At 40.4% G+C, this 22,871-nt stretch overlaps 1 protein-coding gene and 2 pseudogenes across 1 annotated transcript; 1 reads left to right on the top strand and 2 right to left on the bottom strand.

Moving 5' to 3' along the window:
• The first annotated feature begins 3,427 nt into the window (after nt 1-3,427).
• LOC149812882 (F-box protein At1g47056 pseudogene) lies at nt 3,428-4,882 on the top strand (annotated as a pseudogene).
• Nucleotides 4,883-11,783: 6,901 nt separating this feature from the next.
• Nucleotides 11,784-12,125, bottom strand: LOC149812883 (pentatricopeptide repeat-containing protein At3g03580-like). The gene has a single exon (XM_089991007.1). It carries the CDS (start codon nt 12,123-12,125, stop codon nt 11,784-11,786), a length of 342 nt encoding a protein of 113 aa, XP_089847133.1.
• Nucleotides 12,126-20,569: 8,444 nt separating this feature from the next.
• LOC149812884 (pentatricopeptide repeat-containing protein At5g40410, mitochondrial pseudogene) lies at nt 20,570-21,610 on the bottom strand (annotated as a pseudogene).
• Between the last annotated feature and the right edge of the window lie 1,261 nt (nt 21,611-22,871).

The raw sequence follows: 22,871 nt of genomic DNA on the forward strand, positions 1-22,871 counted from the left end.
TTTTGAGCTTTTTAAAATGCAAATCTGATGGCCACGATGTCGGCACGAGCAAAAAAGCTTATGTTCAGCATGACCTGATCTGCTTCCATATGTGGCTGTAGCTTTCAAAGGTAAGCCATGTAAAAGGATTCAGATATCTGTCAACTTAGAATATTTGTCAGATTCAGTAGCTAAAAATCAAAACCATATTCACATTATGATTTTGGGCCACAAAATACAACTAAACAGACTCAAATTAGGTCGGATATGAAGATAAAAATCAGATTCACTGACATCCCTAATAGTATTGGATAAGATAATTTTTTAGGATAATTCTATAATTTTACCTTAGACTCTTTGTTATATTCAACAATACTACTAGACTCTTTGTAAAACTTATAAACTTTTTTTTTAATGCAAAAATGCAACAGTTCCTATCAACTAGTGAGCCTTGTAGGGCTCGGGCTAGTGGCTCGATTCAGTAAGGCCTACCTGGTTCGAGTGATCAAAGTCAAACCAAGTGAAACCGGTCCAACTTATCGGAACAAATCTCAAGTTGTCCTATTTTGACCAGCTGGATCCCTCAATGACGATGGGCGGACCGTTGACTCTTTAGCTTTGATTAAATTACAAACTAAGGACAATAAGTATGACAAATTAGAATCAAGCTTCTTCAACAAAGACTTTTTCAAAACACTTCATACTGTCGGACCATTTTATAGCAACCAATGTGTATGAGATTGTACATAAATGATGACAACTGTGCCAAATTCAGGCAATATTTTGAAAAAAATATTAAAAAACGTGATATATTAAAAAATATTTTAAACATTTAAAGTATCACAATATTTTTGAGATTGTCACGATGCTAATGAAACTAAAAAAAATACATAGAAAAAATGATATTTATTTTTCAATTTTGAGCATTTTTGTGAAAAGCATTGAGGCGTAGCATAGTACTTTACCAAAAATTGAGGCGATCTGCATAGCATAAGCTTCACTTTTTTTTTTTTGAAAACTTTAGAAAAAATTTAAAAAATATAAATAAATAAATAAAATGTAAAAAATATATTTATTTTCACCAAACACTATATCAAAAATGTCAAACAACACATTTTTGCATGTATATACGCAATAGAATGCCAAAAAATTAACAAACATATAAAACAAAGTAAAATATTAACAAACACACAAAAACCCCTAATTTAAAGCCTTCAATTTCATTTATTTTCACCAAACACAATATCCAATGGTCAGCCAACACATTTTTGCATGTATATACACAATGAAATGCCAAAAAATAACAAATACACAAAAAAATGCAAAATTATTAACAAAGCCCTAAAATCCATTACAATATCAAAAGGGTTAGCCAAAACACTATAGAAAAATAAAAAGGAGGAAAAAGAAGAGATGAGAGAGTGAGTAGCAAGAGAAGGAAAAAAGAAATACCTTATTCTTCTTCCTTTTTTTTTCTACACTAGAGATGTGAGACGAGTCGGCGAGAGACAAGAAAGAGAGAAGATGGAGCAACGAGAGACGAGAGAGAGGAAGGACGGAGCAGCAAGAGGAGATGAGACAAAAACAAAGATGGAGCAATGATTGAGGCAAAGAAGAAAGGGCCGGACCCTAATAAAGGTCAAGCTCACCTCAAATTTGGGTCAAATAAGAGCTTTGACCCCCATTTGACCTAAATCAAATAAGGCACATGCCTCATGGTAAGGCATGCCTCATAGCGCATGAGGCATGCGCTATGAGTACATTGTGCTATTTAAGTGTGCCTCAAGGCATAGAAGGTCATGCATGCCTCGATGTGAGACATGCCTTTTGCGCCTTGAGGCACGCATGGTTTTGAGTTTTGTATTTTAAATTATTTTGTTTTTGCCAAAAAAAAAAAATTAAGAACACGAGGAAAACTAAAATTTCAAAATCTCTTGAGAAATTAGTGGCCAAATGTCATCTGTCTTAAGCACACATACCATCTAATTGGATTTGGTAGGGGTCAATATCGGATTCGATTGCCTAATCAGTTCACAAATATGGATCTGGTTATAAGTGTATGTGCCCAAACCCAAAACTAAATAACCTACATATTGAATTCCAGACATCCAAATTGAATGCAAATAGAACATGGTATTCTAAAAAGAAAAAAAGAAAAAAGACAGAAAAATCTAAACACAGAAACTCAGATAAAATTAGAGGTGCAGTCCAGGTGAACCATCAACCATTCTAAACATAGAAAATTAGTTAACTTACAGCCCAAATAATTCTAGGTGGATCACATTAACAATTTATAGCTTTGATCCACCGTGAACAAGTCAAGCCTAAAAGGTGCTTATTGGGGGGTGAAAGTGAGGATCTGCTCAAGGTTCACATACCCAAAATCCTAACAACCACATCTATGCCTATCATTGCGTGCAGGGTAGTGCCACCTCAAAGGCATTTTCAAGCATGGTGACAAATACCGGGGTTATTTTGAAAAAATATCGTGAAAATTTACAGTATTTTGGTTGCCATTTTAAACGGGCGACATTATCGTTTATATTAAAATATCATGAATTTATTATGATATAGATCTACCCTTATATCAGCTATTTAATGGGTGAAAAATGTCACATATATATATTCTTCTTAAATGTATTTTTTGAGAAAATGAAATTTTTTATTTGTTCTGAGAATTTAGCCTCTGTTATTTTCTTGTTTTAAAACTTGTTTACTTTATGGGGAAATGGAAAGCTCTTTACTTTCCTTGTCCCAAGTGCTAACTAAGGCTGGTAAACGAGCCGAACAAACCAAATATGGGTGTTTAAGCTTGCTTTACTTTTTTTATAGAGCCGAGCCGAGCTTAAGCTCATTAAAAGCCTGAGCTAAACGAGCCAAGCACGAGCAAGATCATTTAATTTTTTTTTTTAAAAGTTGAAAACAATAGAATTTAGACCCTAAACTTATTAAGCTAAGTTCAAACCAGCTCATTTACAAAATAAAGAATTGTTTCAAACTTGTAATCAATTGGATTTAAACTGGAAACTTATTGCTTGAAGGCCAAACACTTCAACCATCTTCATTCTATGATGTAAAATATAAGTAAAAGATGTTTATCATTAATATACGAGCCTATCTGAGCTTTCATGCTCGAGCTTGTCGAGCCTATTTCACGAGGTTGAACAAACTCTTTACAAGCCCAACATGAGCTGAGCCGCAAGTGGCTCATTTTATTTCCCAGCCTTAGTCCCAACTAACCAGCAGACTCTCTCTCTCTCAAACAGTGAATTGAGAAAATTCTTGGGCATTTTGAATCAATAAATTTTGGTCAAGGGGGTGAGAATAATTTTTCCAATTATTATAAATAAGCTCGCCGCTAAAGTCTTTTAACTATCAAGCTACTTCTATCGGGAATACACGCTCCTCTCTCTCTCTCTCTCTCTCTCTCTCTCTCTCTCTCTCCAAAATGGGTCAAACCATCTCACACCCACCTCCCCTGAACGCCACCACAGACAGCACCACCACCACGGAGAGGGACCTCACCTTGGACCTCCCGGACGACTGCCTGGCCCTCATCTTTCACCACCTCCTTCCCGCCGACCGCAACCGCTGCTCCCTCGTCTGCCGCCGCTGGCTCGCCGTCGACTCCCTCTCCCGCCAACGGCTCACCCTCCGCGCCACCTCCTCCCTCCCGCTCCCATCCCTCCTCGGCTCCCGCTTCCCCTCCCTCTCCCGCCTCACCCTCCGCTGCGACCGCTCCTCCCCTTCCCTCCCCGACGCCGCCCTCCTCTCTCTCCCCTCCCTCTGCCCCAACCTCCTCTCCCTCCGCCTCAAGGCCTGCCGCCACCTCTCCGACGCCGCCTTCCGCTACCTCTCCCTCCCCCGCCTAGTCGAATTCTCCGCCTCCTCCTGCAACTTCGGCGCCACCGCCCTCGTCTCCCTCCTAACCGCCTCCCCGTCCCTCGAGTCCCTCTCCGTCAAGCGCCTCCGCGGCCTCGCCTCCGACCCGCCTTCCGTCCTCGCCCCCGCCTCCAGCGCCTCCCGCCTCCGCCGGATCTACCTCAAGGAGCTCTTCAACGCCCAGGCACTCGCCCCACTCATCGTCGGCTCCCCCCAATTGGAGTCCCTCACCGTCGTCCGCTGCTCCGGCGATTGGGATCAGATTCTGGAAGAGGCCACCGTTCGCGTTCGCGGATTGATTCACCTCCACCTCGAGCGATCCCACGTGGGCGATCGAGGCCTCCTGGCCGTTGCGAGGTGCGCGAGCCTCGAAACCTTCAACCTCATGAAGACACCGGAGTGCACCGACGCCGGCATCGCCGGATTGGCTGCCGGATGCAAGGGGCTCAGGCGGGTGAGGCTCGATGGGTGGAGGATGAACAGGATCGGAGATGCGGGTCTCGCCGGATTGGCGAAGAATTGCCGGAATTTGAAGGAATTGGTGCTGGTTGGGGTGAATCCGACGGCCTGGAGCTTGGGGAAGTTGGGTGAAGAGTGTCCTGGATTGGAGAGGTTGACCCTCTGCGGTGGAGAAACAATTGGAGATACAGAATTGGCAGTGGTCGCCGTGAAGTTCAGGTCGTTGAGGAAGCTCTGCATCAAGGGGTGCCCTGTTTCGGACGCCGGTGTGGCCGTGTTGGCCGGAGGGTGCCCGGAATTGATGAAGGTGAAGGTGAAGAGGTGCAGGGGGGTGACCGTTGAGGGGATGGAGGTGTTGAAGCAGAACAGAGTTGGTGGGAGGCTGTTGGAGTTTGAATTGGATGAAGAGGAGGAGAGCAAGGAGAATTTGGTTTTAGTGGTTAGGGATGAAACAGAGACTAATGTGGCTCAAGCACTCAGCAGCAAATCTATAGTTTTTAGAGTTAAGATGAGTTTATTCTCAGGAAGGTATGCTATTGCTGACATCATTAGAAGATGGTAGTTGCAGGTGAGAGATTTGAGTTTCTAATTTTAACTGTTTAGATTAGTTCTGTAATCGTTTTTTTCCTCAGAACTACAGTTTCTGATTATTGAATTGTTCTCATGATTTTTGTTGTACAATTTGTTGTAATATAAGAAAGCATTATTGTCCTATCTTGCTCTTTGTCAATTGATTCGTTGTGTGAACAGTATTCGTATTTGATTGTTTTGTGATCGTGTGCTGAATAAGGAATGATGATTTTGAGAATTACTCTGGCTGCTCAAGCCATATATCCTGATAAATGGTGTAACTGAATGATTAGGCAAATGTGCATTAGTGCCTAGCAATATCATACCATTTATATGACCCTCACTTATGGATGGCAGTGGAAGGTTTCCACCCTCACCCCTTCTCAAAATCCTGCCCTTCATCCCTGCAAGGGTTTTGATTTTAACCTCCATCCCCCGTTTAAATGGAGGTGAGGTAGGGTGGAGCTTCATTTTTCCTGGGTCCATTGTCATTCCTAAAGAAGGATGGGAGACGGTCGGGGCAAGGCAAAGATCAAGATGGGGCGGGGAAAGCATAAGTTCATCCCCACCTTCATCCCCGCACAGGTTTTGATTTTAACCACTATCCCTTGCCTCCATTCTTGTTTCATGTCCTCCATCCCTGATCCAAATGAGATAGGCAGCAAAGGCGCGTTCTCCTCTGTCCATTGCCATCCCTACCCCAAGCAATTGACTAGATATAAAGTGTTGATTGTTAGGAAACGCTCAAGCAAGAAAATGAAGAAACAAAAACAATCAAAACACAAAAAAGAGGGACACAGCTTTACGTGAAAAAACCTTTTCTCAAATCCGAAAAAAAAGTAACTACGGCCATATAGAGAAAAACCTTTATTGCTCTTTTTCGACTGTTATAAGAGAGAAAGAAAAAGAATTTATAAGACAAGGGCGACAACCCTAAACCTAAACAAGTCAGGTATAAAAAATCGGGTCTTAAACATAAGCCCCCCCCCAAAAAAATCTTCTGAAAGACGCTACCCCCTACGGCCCTCCACCAGGGACGGCCCCCGACCCTCGACTGCTGACTGTGCAACGGGACCCACACGGGGTGGACCCCCCGGACCCCTCCTACTGGAAGGGCAAAAAACTTTAATCAAGCTCCGCAACTCATCATTGATGATACCATATACCGACGAATTGTTGAAAGCCGCCATGAAGTAAGGAGAAAAGGTTTCAAGTTTTCAATTGATTTTAGCATTCTTAACTGTATTTTTTTATTGGGTATTTATGGAAAAAGTACCTAAGAGCTACCTAGTAGGTTATCAGTAGAAGACTGCATGGTACATAAAAAAATGAGTTTCACATGCCATGAGCAAACAAGCAGTGGTGGGAGAGGAAACTTATCATAATGAGGGTTTCACACGGGATGAAGAATGATGCTAGAAGAGGAAAGCTAAGAAGCTCAATGTTTCTCTTGATTGCACAATCTGTGGTCTCTGTTTTTTTTTCTGATTTTTTTTTTTGATATTTACACGGAGGGAATTTATTATGTGGGACCTACCACTCATTTCTCGTGGACATGTTTGTTTCATCCCATCTAGAAAAGATACCCTATTTCCTATGAAAGAGAGCCTCTTTCATAGGAAAGGAAAGGACTTGAGACGAACACCCTTGTTTTTGGCTTTGCTGATCAATGTATGTATTTACTGTAGGCTTGGTGGGCTTTTCAGAATCTATCAAGCCTATTTACTTGAACAAAATCTACAAGTCAGAAATCAGAAACTTGTGTTAAACCGAGTTGGTCAACCTCTTCGGCGGTTGACTTGGTTAGCTGAATGAGTTGATGCATCCTACAGGCTCTGTAACCTTCCTAACCTGATCATAAAAGGCCCACCTGAGTGCAGTCGTTCAGATTTTGACTCAAGTTATGAATGTTGAACTTGTGGTGGATTCACCTGGTTCCATGTAGCTGGACAGGCTATTTTGGTGGCCTGTCCTTGGTGACACCTAATTTTTTAATAAGATTTTACATGTGGTTGTCTTTTACAGTTTTCTATCCAAGGTGTTTTTAGACAAGATTAGCTCTCAATGGATCAATCGTGTCGGGTTGGCGGGTCGACCCGACGGGTTGGCGGGTCGACCCGACGGGTTGGCGGGTCAGCATACCTCAACCCGAACCTGACCCGTTTATTAAATGGGTCGGCTGTGGCAAACACGAACCTGGCCCGTTTAATAAACGGGTAACCCGACACGACCCGCCAACCCATTTAATAAATGGGTTGGATTGGGTAAACGGGTTCTCAGGTTTGCGGGTCGGGTTGGCGGGTTGATAGACGGGTCGGGTTGGCGGGTTGACCCACCCGCCTAACCCGTTTATTAAACGGTTCAGCCGGGTTGACGGGTTGGCATACCCCTAACACGAACCTGACCCGTTTAATGAACGGGTTAGGCAGGTCGACCCGTTTATTAAACGAGTTCATTTTTTCCAAACCCGCCAACCCGCCTCCGGGTTGGCGGGTTGAGTTGGTGGGTCGTGTCAGGTTTTGCCACCCCTAATATCATGCTTCTTCAAACAAGGATACCCTTGACCCGATACTTTTCTCAAGTGTTATTTTTTTTTTTTAATTTGTTACTAAAAAATAAGTCTTGGATCGAAGACCTGATCGCACTGGTTCAGCCTGCCATACCTATGGTCGTCATCTTAGAAGCTTAAACCTTGCTCCCAAAGTCTATCCTGATGATCGGCAGTTAATGATTAAAAAACTAAGTCAATAAACTATCTAAAGTGTGAGCTGAGTCAAGCTGACTGGATTGGACTTACTGTTCTTAATTTATTCATAGATTTAACAACTCAAGGTAGCCACAGACACCTCATTGGTCAAACGGAGGCCTGCAGATCCATAATAAAAAAAGTGCAGCCAATAGAATCCCTAATCAACCTGTTTCAAACCAGAGCGGATCCTGTCAAACGCTGGGTGAGATTAGGCCTCTGTTTCACCAATGAGGTCTCTGTGGTGTTTGATAACCACAAAACCCACCCCTATGTACTTTAGCTAATCTCACCCAGCGTTTGACAACCACAAAACCCACTCTTATGTACTTTAGCTCAGTACAAGTAGGACACATAGAGAACCTAGAGTTTTACAGGATCCGCTCTCCTTTCAAACCATGTTCCATAAATAAATTTGGTGGAGATGGCTTGAATGAGTCAATTATCAGGTCAGTCAAACAAAGGGATCAAGTCAGCACCAATCCAGTTGAATGGAAACAATATATACGTGTGGTTTCCGTTTACACTACGACTAAAATGTCAAACATTAGCCCAGTCCTGATTCCATATGAAATAGATTTCTATCCATTTTTTTTAGCCCAGTCCAGTCCTAGCCCATCCCTGACTGCAGCAAATAGTTTGATTTGTCCATATGAAATAAATTTTTATTAATAATTGTAGCCATTTTTTATTTTATCTCAAAAAAATTTTTTTTAGGGCGTTGCCCCGAACCCCCAACTATCATATCAATTTTTTTTTTGCTACACCCCAGTTTGCGCCCCCCCACCCCCCACCCCCCCCACACACACACACACATGAATCCTAGCTAGGGGTGGCAATTTCTGACACGACCCGCCAACCCGCCTCTTAGGCGGGTTCGGGTTGGGCTTAAGCCAACCCGTTTAATAAACGGGTCGACCCGCGTAACCCGTTTATTAAACAGGTCGGGTTTGGGTTGGGGGTATGCCAACCCGCCAACCCGTCTGCCAACCCGACCCGCCAACCTGACCCGCGAACCTGAAAACCCGTTTACCCGACCCAACCCATTTATTAAATGGGTTGGCGGGTCGTGTCGGGTTACCCGTTTATTAAACGGGTCGGGTTCGTGTTTGCCACAGTCGACCCGTTTAATAAACGGGTCGGGTTCGGGTTGAGGTATGCTGACCCGCCAACCCGCCAACCCGACCCGATTGCCACCCCTAATCCTAGCTACGCCACTGCTCGGTTTGAGCTATGGCCCACCAACATAAAAGACAGCCATACTGTCATGGGTTTAGAAGCAAAGGCCCACATCAAAAACAAAAAGGTGAAAACATGGTGGTCCTAAACACATGCAATCATATTATATAAAGTAGAAAGTTACGTTATTGCAAATTTATGTTTAATAGGCCATTTTTTTTTTTAAATGCTCGGATGCCTTACTAATCTACTTTCTATTCAGCTGATCTCGCTAGCTAACTATCGAAAATGAGAGCTTTAACCTTTTTTGTAGGCAACTCAGCTGCCTATGCCGGTTGGGCAAAATCTTGATCAATGATCAGGTGCTTCAACTTTGTCCATACTCGTCAGGGATTATAAAACCAAGGACCATTTCTGATCACAGTGCTATTGTGGCCATGGGCTGCATCCAGAATCTTTTTTTTTTATTTACTCGGTGAAACCACCTAAGGTGCATATATGGTCTCTGACCATGTCGGCCTAAAACTCTGATGGCTTACCCCCCGCGACCCCAGGGAGTCGCCGAGCTTGGGCTTAGGCAAGGGGGGTGTCCTTAATAAGTTGGTTTTCCTGCGCAAAGCCATGTCGGGATTCGATGGGCTTTGGTGCAAGATGGATCTGTTGGATGGAAGAGCTGGTCACAACCTCCTTAGCAGCTATCTTGGCAAATGCTGTCACGAGCTTCTTCTTTTCTCTCCAATGTGGGGCTATGTCAGGGTTGTCCCCTCTCCTCTTTAATATCGTTGTTGAGGAGCTTGCCTCTTAATTATCTTTAGAAGATCCGCTGCTGTAAGTTTCACCACACCTATTTCTTTGCATGGTGTGGATTTTTCAGTGTTGCAACAGGTTGACGACCTCCTGATTTTCAGACATGCTACTATTGAGGAAATGGCCAAAACAGTACTGCTGCTCAAGGCCCCAATCATTTCTGGCCTCACTACACTTTCATTATAAACCCACACACTAAGCTTTCTGCTTCCCAGATTTTGGCGTGCCCCGCATGATCGCTTCCATCGAAATATCTTGGTATCCCACTTCACACCTCGAGAATTAGGGTTCCTCTTTGGCCACCTATTGTTAATAAAATCTACTCAAATTAGTACTTTTGGTCACAACTCCATTGAACGTAGGTATTCGATCTGTGCAACTTATGAAAGTGGCACTCTTATGTCGATGGTGGTGGCTAGTCAAAACTGGAGGTTATGATGGCCGGTGTGATTTCTTAATTAAAACCAAATATAATCTTCAAGGCCCACCCCCTTCCTGGATAGTTCAAAATCGACGGCCCAAATCTGCCACTTGAACACATATTTGATATGAAAAAATGAGAGTTCCAATTTCAAGAAAAAATTTCTTTTTGGCCTCCTAATCTCTTAGTAGGATTGGTCTCCTCCGAAGGCTCCTTGAATTTCAAGGAGAGTCCCCATTGCCACTCAACCATCTTGCCTAATCTCTTTTCTCCTGAGTGTTCCCTCATTCTTGCCTTTCCTATAACTTCCATTCTTTACACTTTCCATTCACGAGACCCCTTCTTCCTTATCTCATTTCCTCCCTCTCCAAGTTATGCCTCCTTAGTCCCTCCACGTTAAACTCTTACCTCCTCCCTAGATTTCCTATTTGACAACATCAAATACCTAACCTTGCCTAAACACACCCACACTGGTTCTCTCATTCCCTCTAATATATTCTCCTTGTTAAACACCTGTCAAGCCTTCCACGCCTCTCTACCTCCATAGTCATCCCTCTCCATCTCCTTCTCTCCCTTTCACACGATTATAGACACTCATCTTCACCGCATGCCCAAGATCTATCCTTCATCATAAGTGCTACAACCATTCAAAGAGTCTGCGCCAACTTGAGTCTGTACCAAAATATCTTTCATTTATTCATAAATGAAATGACTTATATAATCATTCATTTCATTTATTCATAAATGAACCTGCTTATACATTACATTTATTTCTTTTATTAAAAATTGAATATGTTCGTACATATTTTCATTTCATTCCTACATTCATTCATAAAAAAATAAAAATGAACCCGCTCATATTACAATAGAAACAACGACTAATCAATGTGATTCAAAATAAACATGCTCATACATATATTCATTCATTTTATTAAAAAAATAAATCCTATAATGCAATATATTAATTTCATTTACAAAGTACATATTGAAAATATTCAATTACATTGTTGTCAATAATGACTTAAAAAATCTCACATTTTGCATCATGTCAACTTCCTTATCAATGTCCTCTGGTGCTTCCTTCTCTTAGATCTTTTTGTTTGGCTTTTAGACCTTTTGAGGTAGTACACTTTTCTTCTCTTGAGAAAGATGTTTTCTATTGTTGTCCTTTTTGCTTCATTGCTCCATCTTTTGGGCTACCTCTTTTTTATTCTACTACCTTAATTTTTTATAGTAATTGACCATCAGCTTCACGCAGTTGGGGCATTTTGATTTAGTAGACTAGCTAATGTGATTGAGTTGGGCCTCACACCCGCATCTAACATCCTCCGGAACATCCCTAAAGCCTCAACCACAACACCATTGTAAGAATGGCATGAAATAATAGCATTCCATGAAACCTGGTTTCTAACAAGCATTTCATCAAACACAAGGTAAGCAGATTCTAAATCCCCACATTTTGCATACATATCCACATTCCAAACTGTCACATGAGAGCTCAGAGCAACATCCTTCTTCACCAAATCATGAATGTCCTTCTCCGTTTTCAAATCCTTCAACGACCCAGAAACAGGCAGCATGGTAACCACCATAGCCTCGTTAGGCATCCCACCAACATCTGTAAACCCCGAGAACAACCTCAAAGCCTCATAGAAACAGCTATTTTGTGAATACCCACCAAAGATCAAGTTCCAGGACACGATATCTCGCTGAGGCATTTCGTCAAACGCCTTACGTGCATCAAACGAATACCCACAAATCGGTAAGGAAGGGAAACGTGTCATCATCGGGCTCGACGCCGGTGCAAACCATCCGGTTACAGAATTCGAAGGCGAGGGGGTAGTTGCTGGAGTTGGTGAGGGCTCGGATGATGGTGTTGTAGAGGAAGGCATTGTGGGCAGGGGAGTTAGAGAAGAGGAGGCGGGAGGAGGGGAGGTCCCGATGGAGGACATAGTTGGTGATGAGGGTGGCAGTGAGGGGGAGGTGGTGACGGAGGTCGCGGGTGGTGGCGAGGGCATGGGCTTGTTTGAAATGGTTGAGAGAGGTGGTGGAGTGGAGGAGAGCGCAGAGGGCGCCGGCCATGTGGCTCCATTCGGCCAGTTGGGGAGGAGGAGAGGCGATCGTCTGGAAGGGTCGATGTCTCAAAAGAAATGGGTTCGTTGTGGGTGCAGGTAGGCTAGCTCTTGGTTCAGCTTTCTCGGTCCCTTCTTTCTCTTATACTCCATTTTGTTGTTTGCGGTTCGGGTAAGGCCGACCCGAACTGATTTTAATGCATTGTCACAATTAGGGGTGTCAACTGGTCGGATCTGGTTTGGACCCAGGTGAGTCTGAACCTAGATCTGATTTTGAGGTGCAGGTACCGGGTTCACACCTTAGTCTGATAGGGTCCACCATAAGAAAAACCATACCCAAATCCTATAAGGATTACATGAACCAGACTCGATCCATGCCCTATAAAATAATTTTGTTATCTCTTTTACATTGAAAAATCACATATCTTAGTTGAAACTCAGATCAGGACCGGGTCTGGTACGCAATTTCACAAACTATGCCCGGGCCCTATAGTAATCGGACCCTTTGGGTCCGACCTGGATTTTAATCGGGCCTTCTTTATCACCAAACCCTAACCCTATAGGGTGTGATACGGCTTAGGTCAAGGTCAAACCTGACCCACTACAATCAGAAATCTCACTATCAGAACTTTCTCAAGAAGGGGAAAATGTCACGATAAATGAAAAAAAACTTTTAGGAAAATCTCAAAAAATATTGATATATTTAAATTTTAAAAGCATATAAGAAAATGTATAAAAATATAAGAAAAAAAAATATAAAACATGTAAAATTGCACATATCACGTTAATAACACAAAATATCATGACAAAAACATGATATTTTTAAAACAAAAAATGATTGTACCGGCCTTTTAAAATGGCATGATCTTCGAAATGCCTCACAATTTGTCAAAATCCACCCCATGTATAAAAATTTGATTTCTAATTTTTTTAAGACATTTTTACCCTTCACCAAGGTAAGGACATTCACAACTTATATTTGTGAATGTCATACAAACATTTGTGTACGTACGTCTTGAATTTATGTGAGTTTATCTACACGAAGTAGTGATGTTTGTAAACGTTTGATGCAAACTTACAATCAGTCAATAAACATGCAAAGGTAAAGACATTTGCAATACATATTTGTGAATGTCATATAGATATTTGTGAGTGTATGTCTTAACTTTATGTAAGTTTTTAGTTAAAAGAGGTTTGCATGATATCTGTGTGAAGGTCGTAATGTTTACAAATGTGCGACGTGAACCTACGATCAATCAATAAACATGTGAAGGTAAAGACATTCGCAACACATATTTGTGAATGTCGTACAGACATTTGAGAATGTACATCTTTAATTTATGTGAGTTTTTAGTTAAAATAGGTTTGTATGGTATTTTTACAAAAGGCATGGTGTTCACAAATATGATGCAAATCTTTAATCAGTCAATAAACATGCGAAGGTAAGAACATTCCCAACACATATTTGTAAATATCATACATACATTTGCGGATGTAAGTTTTGATTTTATGTGAGTTGTTAGTTAAAAGAGATTTGCATGGTATATGTGGAAAGGTTGTAATGTTCGCAAATGTGCAAACCTGCAATCAGTCAGAAAATATACGAAGGTAACTACATTCACAATACATATTGTAGGTTCACATTATACATTTGCGAATATCATGACTTTCACGTAGATACCATGAGAACCTTCTTTAACTAAATACTTTCATAAAGTTAAGATGCACACTCGCAAATATGTGTTGTGAATGCCCTTACCTTTGTGAAGGGTAAAAATATCCTAAAAAATGAAAAATCAAATTTTTGGATATAAGAAAATTTCAACAAATTGTGAGGCATTTCAAAGATCATGCCATTTTTACAAGGGCAATACATTCATTTTTTATTTTTAAAATAGGCAATATCTTAGAAGTATCATGCTTTATGTTTTCAGTATTACATTAGTTTTTGAAAGTCTTGCAAAAAATCACAAGATTTAAAAAAAAGGCCAATATTTGTGAGTATGTTTTAATGTGGGAATAGGAGTTGGAACTAGGGATGCAAGGTTTGGCAGGCCCTTCAATTAGAATCCGACATTTTATTTTCAAATAAGAATCGTTAAAGAGCTATGCTCGTATTCATATTGGATTTAGAATTATACACATTGGATATATGTTAGAATTTGGATCTAATCAAATCCATTTGCACACATTACATGTAAAAACCTTAATTTCATTCTTCTTATCTTGACATAGTATCATGATATTTTGAATATGGTCGGATCCGGCATGTATTTGATTTGTATTCAGCCATTCTTAGATAACACATGAGCAAATCACGTCCAATGTACTTGGATGTCATTCATTGTCAAGAATCTTGATGCCCTAAAACCATAAAAAACATCATGACTTAGATGTAGGGACATAAACAAGTAAAACTCAAGTCAGATATAGTCAAGTCTAGGTTTTAGGATTTAGAGTCAAACTCAGACACCGATCTCGGGTCTAATTGGGCTACATACCTTAATTAGATACGAAAAATGATCATATTGTCCTTTTAAAATGCTGCAATCTCTGAAATGCCTCATAATTTGCTGAAATCCTTCTTATGTCCAAAATTTTGATTCCTAGCCTTTTTAGAACATTTTTACCTTTCATAATGGTAAGGACATTCACAACATATATTTGTGAATCCCATACAGACATTTGCAGACATACGTCTTGACTTTATGTGAGCTTTTAGTTAAAGGTGTTTCACATGGTATATATGTGAAGGTCGTGACGTTTGAAAATGTGTGATGCAAACCTACAATCAGCCAGTAAACATGCAACTTTAAGAACATTCAGAACACATATATATAAATGTCATACATACATTCGCAGATGTACATATTAACTTTATTCGAGCTTTTAGTTAAAGGATGTTCATATGGTATCTGCGTAAAGGTTGTGACGTTCACAATTGTATGATGTAAACCTGTAATTAGTCAATAAACATGCGATGATAAGAACATTCACAAGACATTTGTGAAGGTCATACAAATATTTGTAGACATATGTCTTAATTTTATGTGAGTTTTTAGTCAAAAGAAGTTTGCATGGTATATGCACGAAGGTCGTGGCATTCATAAATGTGTATTGCAAACCTGCAATCAGTTAGTAAACATGCAAAGGTACAAATATTCACAACATATATTTGCGAATGTCATACAAATATTTATGGATGTATGTCTTGACTTTATGTGAGTTTTTAATTAAAGGAGATCTACATAGTATCTGCATGAAGGTCATGACATTCACAAATGTATGACGTGAACTTGCAATAAATCAATAAACATGCAAAGGTAAAGACATTCACAACACATACTTGTGAATATTATATAGACATCTACGGTTATACGTCTTAACTTTATGTGAGTTTTTAGTTAAAGAAAGTCATGACGTTCACAAATGTGTGATACAAACATGTAATCAATTAGTAAACATGCAAAGGTAATAACATTTGTAACACATATTTGTTAATGTCATACAAATAGAGGTGTGAATGGGTCTGGTTTACCCAAACCTGACCCGAACCAAACCCTATAGGGTCTGGGTATGGTGATAAATAAGAAGACCCGATTAAGACATGAGTCCGGACTCAAAGGTCCGATTAATACATGGAGCTGGGTATAGTGTGTGAAACTTTATATGAGACTTGAGCCCTACTCGAGTTTTGATTAAGACCTGCAATTTTCCAATGTAAAATGATAAAAAATATGGTTTTACTGAGTATGGCACAAGTCTAGTTCATGTAGTTCATATCAGGTCCGGATATGACTTTTCTTATGGTGGGTCCGATTAGACCCGAGTCTTGACCCGATGCCATACCCAAAAATCGGGGTCAGGTCTGGTTTCACCTAACTCTTAACCAAACCCGACCAATTGTAGACATTTGTTGATGTACGTCTTGAATTTATGCAAGTTTTTAGTTAAAGAAAGTTTGTATAGTCTTTGTGTGAAGGTCATGATTTTCACAAATGTGTGATGCAAATCTACAATCTGTCAATAAACATGTGAAGGTCGGGACATTCACAACACATATTGCAGGTCTGCATCAGGCATTTGTGAACATCATGACTTTTGTGCAAATACCATGAAAATGTCTTTTAATTAAAAACTCACATAAAGTCAAGGCTTACGTCCGCAAATGTTTGAATGACATTCACAAATGTATTGTGAATGTTCTTACCTTTGTGAAGGGTAAAAACATCTTAAAAAAGTTAAAGAATCAAAATTTTGAACATGAGAAGGATTTCGGCAAATTTTGAGGTATTTAAAAAATTACATGATTTTATAAGGACAATACGATCATTTTATATGCATTTACTTGTAATTGGTCAGACTTTGTTTGATTTGGAGTAAGACTCTGATTCAGATGTAAAAAAGTACTAAAATCGAATCCATGTTCAATTAGTAAGCAGATCCGATACTTTATATTGAATGCAGCCAACCAGACTATGATTCATTTTGATATCCAACCAATGTCACATGGATATGGATGCTGGAGTTGGATACGATGCAGAACATCAAATAGTGAAACAAAATTGAAATTAAAATGTAATGTAACTGATGACAATTTTTAAAAGAAAAAGAATTCAAGTTAATATGAAATAAGTAAATAAGATCATAAAAGGAATGATAAAGTTAATGGCATAATGTTGACTGTGCATGAAACTGGTTTGACTGTGTCCGTGAAGTGTCGTGTCGTATTGACATGGGGTGTGCATGCTAAATGAATTGTCTGTGAGACATAGCATCCAATCCAAATCGGAGCCATTTACATCGCTACTTGAGTGAATCATGGCTGTTGAATCTTCAGCCCATTGATGCCGCTCGTCCAGAAGCCAACTGCATGGCAAAGGCTTATGAGGAAACACGTTAATAATAGTTAACAGTGGCAGCAGTGTGAAGCTACAGTTTGCAATACGCTAATCTTGATCGTTGATGGTTGTGCTATGTGGCACGCAACCTTGAAAGTATCAACAATGCAAAAACCCACAAACTGAGTGGACATATGGCATGATCTGGCCTTTGATATCAACCATCAGGATTCTGGGCAGAAAACAGATTTAGTTCTCATTGGCACATACATGACTTATTAATAAGGAAACTATCAATCCAAAGTAAAAGGAAAATCTGCAAATTAAAATTTACAGTTCAGTAGACAGGAATGCAAGTGAAACTTGTTGCATCCGGTAGAGTTCATCATTCAAATATCCTGCTAAATGAAGTTTCCGCAGCTCAGACAAGATGCTGAGGTGCTGTTCACACCGAATGATGAAAATGAAGCTATTGCACTGTTTATGAGATGAATAAACCATAACAGTGTTGACAGCAATATCATGCATGTAATGCAATCGTTATCAGAAGCAGCAAACAGTTTTTTTTTATGGATGTGAATCCATTCAGCTGCTTGAAAGCAGCAGGAATCAACCCCAAGTTGGTTTCTGCCAGTAGGCTGGTTCTTCTTGCATTTACAGTGAAGTTGAAATTAAATAGCCATTCAAAAGATCTGGTTATTTAATCTCTCACAATGCTATAGATGGTAATAGACCTAGGATATGGTTGGTTGATTACAGAAAATAATGAAAAGGAATTCTTACATACCATTGTTACAGCGGAGATTACATACGGTGATAAGGTGGTTGCCGCCACAGGCCTCTTCAGTTAAAACTGGTTAACCTATCTTCAGTGGTTCACATTCCTTGCCTGTGACAAAGGGACTGGATTATTGCTTATAGCAGATATGAAATTATTAGTTGTGGTCTTAACCCTCAGTCATGATGCAGTTTGGAGAGACTAAATGAAGCAATAATCTCCAAAGCCGCCATAAATTATTTGCGTCAAAAGATAGTACTCGACTCAGACTAACACTATAAAAAAAGCTGCTATTACACATCTAAGCTGGACAAACTTCGTGATAATTAAAAATGGTGGAAGCTTACAGTTTCCATACCCTGAGAAGACTAGAAGTGCACTCATGCATCAGTCGGTGGGGATTTATTGGAGGAAGGTCATTGATGCACAGCCCTACAAATTCGAGTCAGCGTTAGATGGACAGTCAATGATAGAACCGTTGTGATCTGGAATTTGAAGAACCTTAACAGAAGCTTTAATACTTCGACTAAGAATGTATTTCAAAATAAAAGACTAAGAGAGATGCAACACCTTGAAAGAAACTCTCGATTTTCTCCTTCAAAAGCCATGGGTTGAATCATCAACAAAACCCTCCATATACATCACCAGCAAAGAAACAGTCTGTTTGGAAAAGTAAGTCCTTAATCAATAAATTTCAAGATTTCAGGATGACACATATTCACTGGGAAAGGAAGGCAGCAGTATATCTGAATAGATGAGGTGAGGGAAAAATTGCTCTTGGTTATCTTATTTGATTTGCTTTTCTTTGCTAGAAGTAGGGCTGGGCTGGTAAACGAGCCGAACGGACCGAACAGAGCATGTTCAAGCTTGGCTTGTTTCTTGTGCTGAGCCGAGTCAAGCTTGAGCTCATGAAAAGCCCGAGCTAAACAAGCCTAGCACGAGCAAGCTCATTTAAAAATATATTTTTTAAAAATTGAAAACAATAAAATTTAGAACCTAAACCTACAAAACCAAGCTCAAACTAACTCATTTATAAAATATAAAGATTGAAAACAAGAAATTTTTTGGACATTTTTGAATTTTTTTATTAAAAGTTTACAATACCATACGATATGATTCAATATGGTGTTACTATTGGGCCAACTGATAGGGTTACATGAGCCAAGCCATGAGCAGCTCATTTCGTTTCCCAGCCCTAGCTAGAAGTTTTATGGCTTTTCAATGTAAATGATGTTCCTGCCCCATCTTCTCTTTAATGAATTATTTACATTTGTAGATGAAGCGGGAAATCTGGAACATATGAATTTCATGTCCTTAAACATTTGGTGCTTCCAGGGATAAAAGGAAGTGCCCACACTGTAGTATAAGTTGACTGTTGAACAGTTTGGATCTTCCCAAGTAGGAAACAGGATAAAGCATATACAATGGTAACAAGTTTTTCACTTAATCCTTGTGAGAAAGAACTCAGTGAATCTATGGATCTTGATCAATTCAAGATCACATCATCAATTAATATAAGTTCCAAGTTATATTTCCGTGCACCTTTCTTCTGTGAAAATTGATCATTATATTGAAAGATTTGCTCCTAAGGAAGTGTCCCAACAGATAGATAATTCATATGAAGAAAAGCTTTCGTTGCTCTTTCCTACTTTGGGGTAGGGGGAAAAGTGATACTTCCAATTTAATAATCTAGTTTTCAGTTTTCTTTTTCATCATTTAACCGACTTATTCCAGGAATCAACAACAAACCAAACATTGAATAGCATACAATTTTAATTGTCCCTAGATTTAACAAATTTTCAAAAAATATTGAGAAATAAATACATAAACCTTTACTCATGCTGAGTTAGAATCTGACATTCGATCCCAAAAAGAAAAGATTACTTCAGCTAGGACCAAGAGCAAAGGCTACATGAATTAACCAAACAGCTGTCAACTCCCTAGAATCCCCAGAGGTGATGCAATAGTAAAACCATAACAGACATGTTTAACCTTATGGAAGAAGCTACCTTCAAAGGGGCAACACCACAAACATAGAATCAATCCATGCAGTGTCCACAACTCTATAGTCTATAGGCGGACTCTCTTCAAGGTCATAGCATTTTGTGGAGGCCCTAACAAATGGTTGCTTGATGATTTGCTGATCACTACGGGCGTTTCATTTCTGGCTTCATGGAAAACAGCAATTACAACCTTCAGTTATACTGGTCTTCAAGCTGCAGCTGTATAATTGTAACATAGTAATAATAATTTACCAACTGATCCCTAAGAATGATATTGCAAATGTCTGTGGAGGCCTTACATTAAAAAGGATCCTTCAATAGTTAACTGCCAGTGAGTTTATTATTCTACTGGGAAGTCCATTCATGGAGTGCACCAATTGATATAGTCTGTCTCAAAAGTAACCTCACTTAGATGATTCTTCATCACTTGAACAAAGCGCCCATCTAAGGTCTGCTCCATCTTGACTTTTTTCCCCTCCTCCAGGCCAACCTTAGCCCAGGGATGCATAATGTGACACTTTTATGTAATTAAAGTGTGTTGGATGGCCAACCCTGCTGTGGTCAAAGACCATGCTCTAGCAGGAGGTGGCTTCTGCTTGTGCAGTTTGGTGCATTTGTCCAAACATGAAGCAATATTAGTTAAGACAACCATGAAAATACACCATGTATCAAGTTCTAGTTGTCCTTCCTTTTATGCTAAAGGCTAACACCTTCTAGATACCGATTCAAACGGCAATAACTTCATCATATGTTGAGGCCCCAGAAGAAGGCCCATTCATCCAAGGTCAAAAAAGGAACATTTCATGTCTGGCTCATACCCATCATTTTTTGTCTATGCAGTCACTGTCCGGAGAGTGCTGCAAATTTCTTCAATCAGTATGTGCAAGTAATCATCAGCAGAGAATGAATGAACTTGACCTTGGATCTCAATCCAGCTACTCCCAGGTAACTTTTTCACTCCTCTCTGCTTCATCAAGATCCTGATCCTTTCTACCTCCTCCCATCTACCAGCAGCAGAATGCATATTCGACAGCAGAACATAATTTGAAGTCTTATGGGGCTCCAATTTAAAAAGTCTCTCCCCTGCAAACTTCCCCATCCCTAGATCACCATGAATATAACATGCTCCAAGCAATGCACCATATGTGCCAGCATTTTCTTCAATAGTCATGCTGGCTACTAGATTGTATGCTTCCTCCAACCTACCTGATCGTCCAAGTAGATCGACCACACATGCATAGTGCTCAGCTATCGGCTCGATAAGATATTCATTAATCATTGAACTGAAGAAATGCAATCCTTGATCGATCATGCCTGCATGACTACATGCTGACAAAACACCAACAAATGTGACTTCATCAGGAACTTCACCAGATTGCTGCATTTGCATAAACAACATAAGTACCGCTTGTGCATAACCATGCAATGCATAACCAGAAATCAATGCATTCCATGACACAGCATCAACATTTACCATCTCAGAGAATATTTGCTTTGCTCTTAAAACTCTTCCACATTTTGCATACATTGTGATTAGAGAATTTCCCACAAATATATCAGCATAGTTCCCACTTTTCGCAACAAGATCATGTAATTGCTTTCCATGCTGAAGCACTGCAAGGTTGGCACAGGAACAAAGGGCACTGACATACGTAGATTGATCTGGTCTTTTACCATCCCTCAGCATGCAAGAAAAATATCTCAAGGCATCATTGTAAAATCCATTCTGAGTACAACCAGAAACAACAGAGTTCCGAGATACAGTATTCTTTCGGCCCAACTCCTCAAACAACTGAAGTGACTCCTGCATCTTTCCCACCTGAGAATAACCAGAAACCATGGTGTTCCATGAGATAACATCCTTCTTTGGCATCCTACTGAAAAATCTATGAGCATCATCCATCAATCATGGTATTCCAAGAAACAGTATCAGGACACTTCATTTGATCGAACAATCTGCAAGCATCCTCCAGCCTGCCACTTTGTATGTATCCTGAAATCATCGCAGTTTGTGATATCACACTATCAGAAGGCATTTCATCTAACAATCTCATTGCCTCTTCAAGTTTACCATCGAGCAAAGCCTGTTATCATAGCAGCCCATGATGCAGCATTACGCTCTGGCATACTGCAAAACACCTGGTAAGCATCTTTAGTCCGACCATTTTGCACATATCCAGCAATCATTGCATTCCAAGCAACCACATTCCTTTCAGGCATTTCATTGAAAATTTGGCACGTTGTCGCTATTTCCCCACTTTGGGCATACCCCGATTACATGGTCACCAAAGAAACAACATTAGGTGCTGGCATTTTCTCGAAAAATTCATGGGCTGAAGCCATATCACCACCCTCAACAAATCCAGCAATCATGAGATTCCAAGATACATCATCCCTGTATAACATCTCATTGAACAGTTGAACTGCAGAACTCATCTCACCATTTTGCGTGTAACCTGAAAGCATGGCATTCCACGAAACATTATCCCGCTCAGGCATTTCATCGAACAGTTCCCGTGCATCATGAGTCCGACCATTTTGTGCATACCCAGTAATCATGGCATTCCACATAGCGGGACTCTTCTCCTGGATCTGATCGAACACCTTCCTCGCTGCATCCACCTTGCCATGTTTCGAGTGAATTGTTATGATAAGAGTGAAAGAGAAGGCATCGCGTATAGGCATCCAGTGAAACAAGTCGGCCGCCTCACTCCACCGGCCTCCATGGGAATAACCAGAGATCATGGTGTTCCAAGAGACCACGTTTCTCATCGGCATCTGGTCAAAGAGACGCCGCGCTTCGGCAATCCTGCCGTTCTTGGCATAGGCGGAGATCATGGCGTTCCATGAGACGGTGTTTCGTTGAGGCATTTCGTCGAACAGCTTGATTGAGTCTTCCAACCTCCCACTTTGGATAAGCTTGTGATCTTCTTGTTGATGGTGATTAGGTGCGTCCCACCACCAACTGCCCTTAGGCTTGGCTTCATTGGAGAAGAGCAGAATACCGTTAAATGCCATCGGTAATTTAAAAACTCAGCCGGGCGGGCCATCCGAATCGGATCCAAACGGGTCAGATGTCACACGGGTCCGAGTTGGATCCACCCTTGCTACTTCGAGAGACCCATAATAAGAGG

The sequence above is a fragment of the Nuphar pumila genome, chromosome 16, assembly GCF_984573655.1.
Source record: "Nuphar pumila chromosome 16, dmNupPumi1.hap1.1, whole genome shotgun sequence".
NCBI classification, from domain to species: domain Eukaryota; kingdom Viridiplantae; phylum Streptophyta; class Magnoliopsida; order Nymphaeales; family Nymphaeaceae; genus Nuphar; species Nuphar pumila.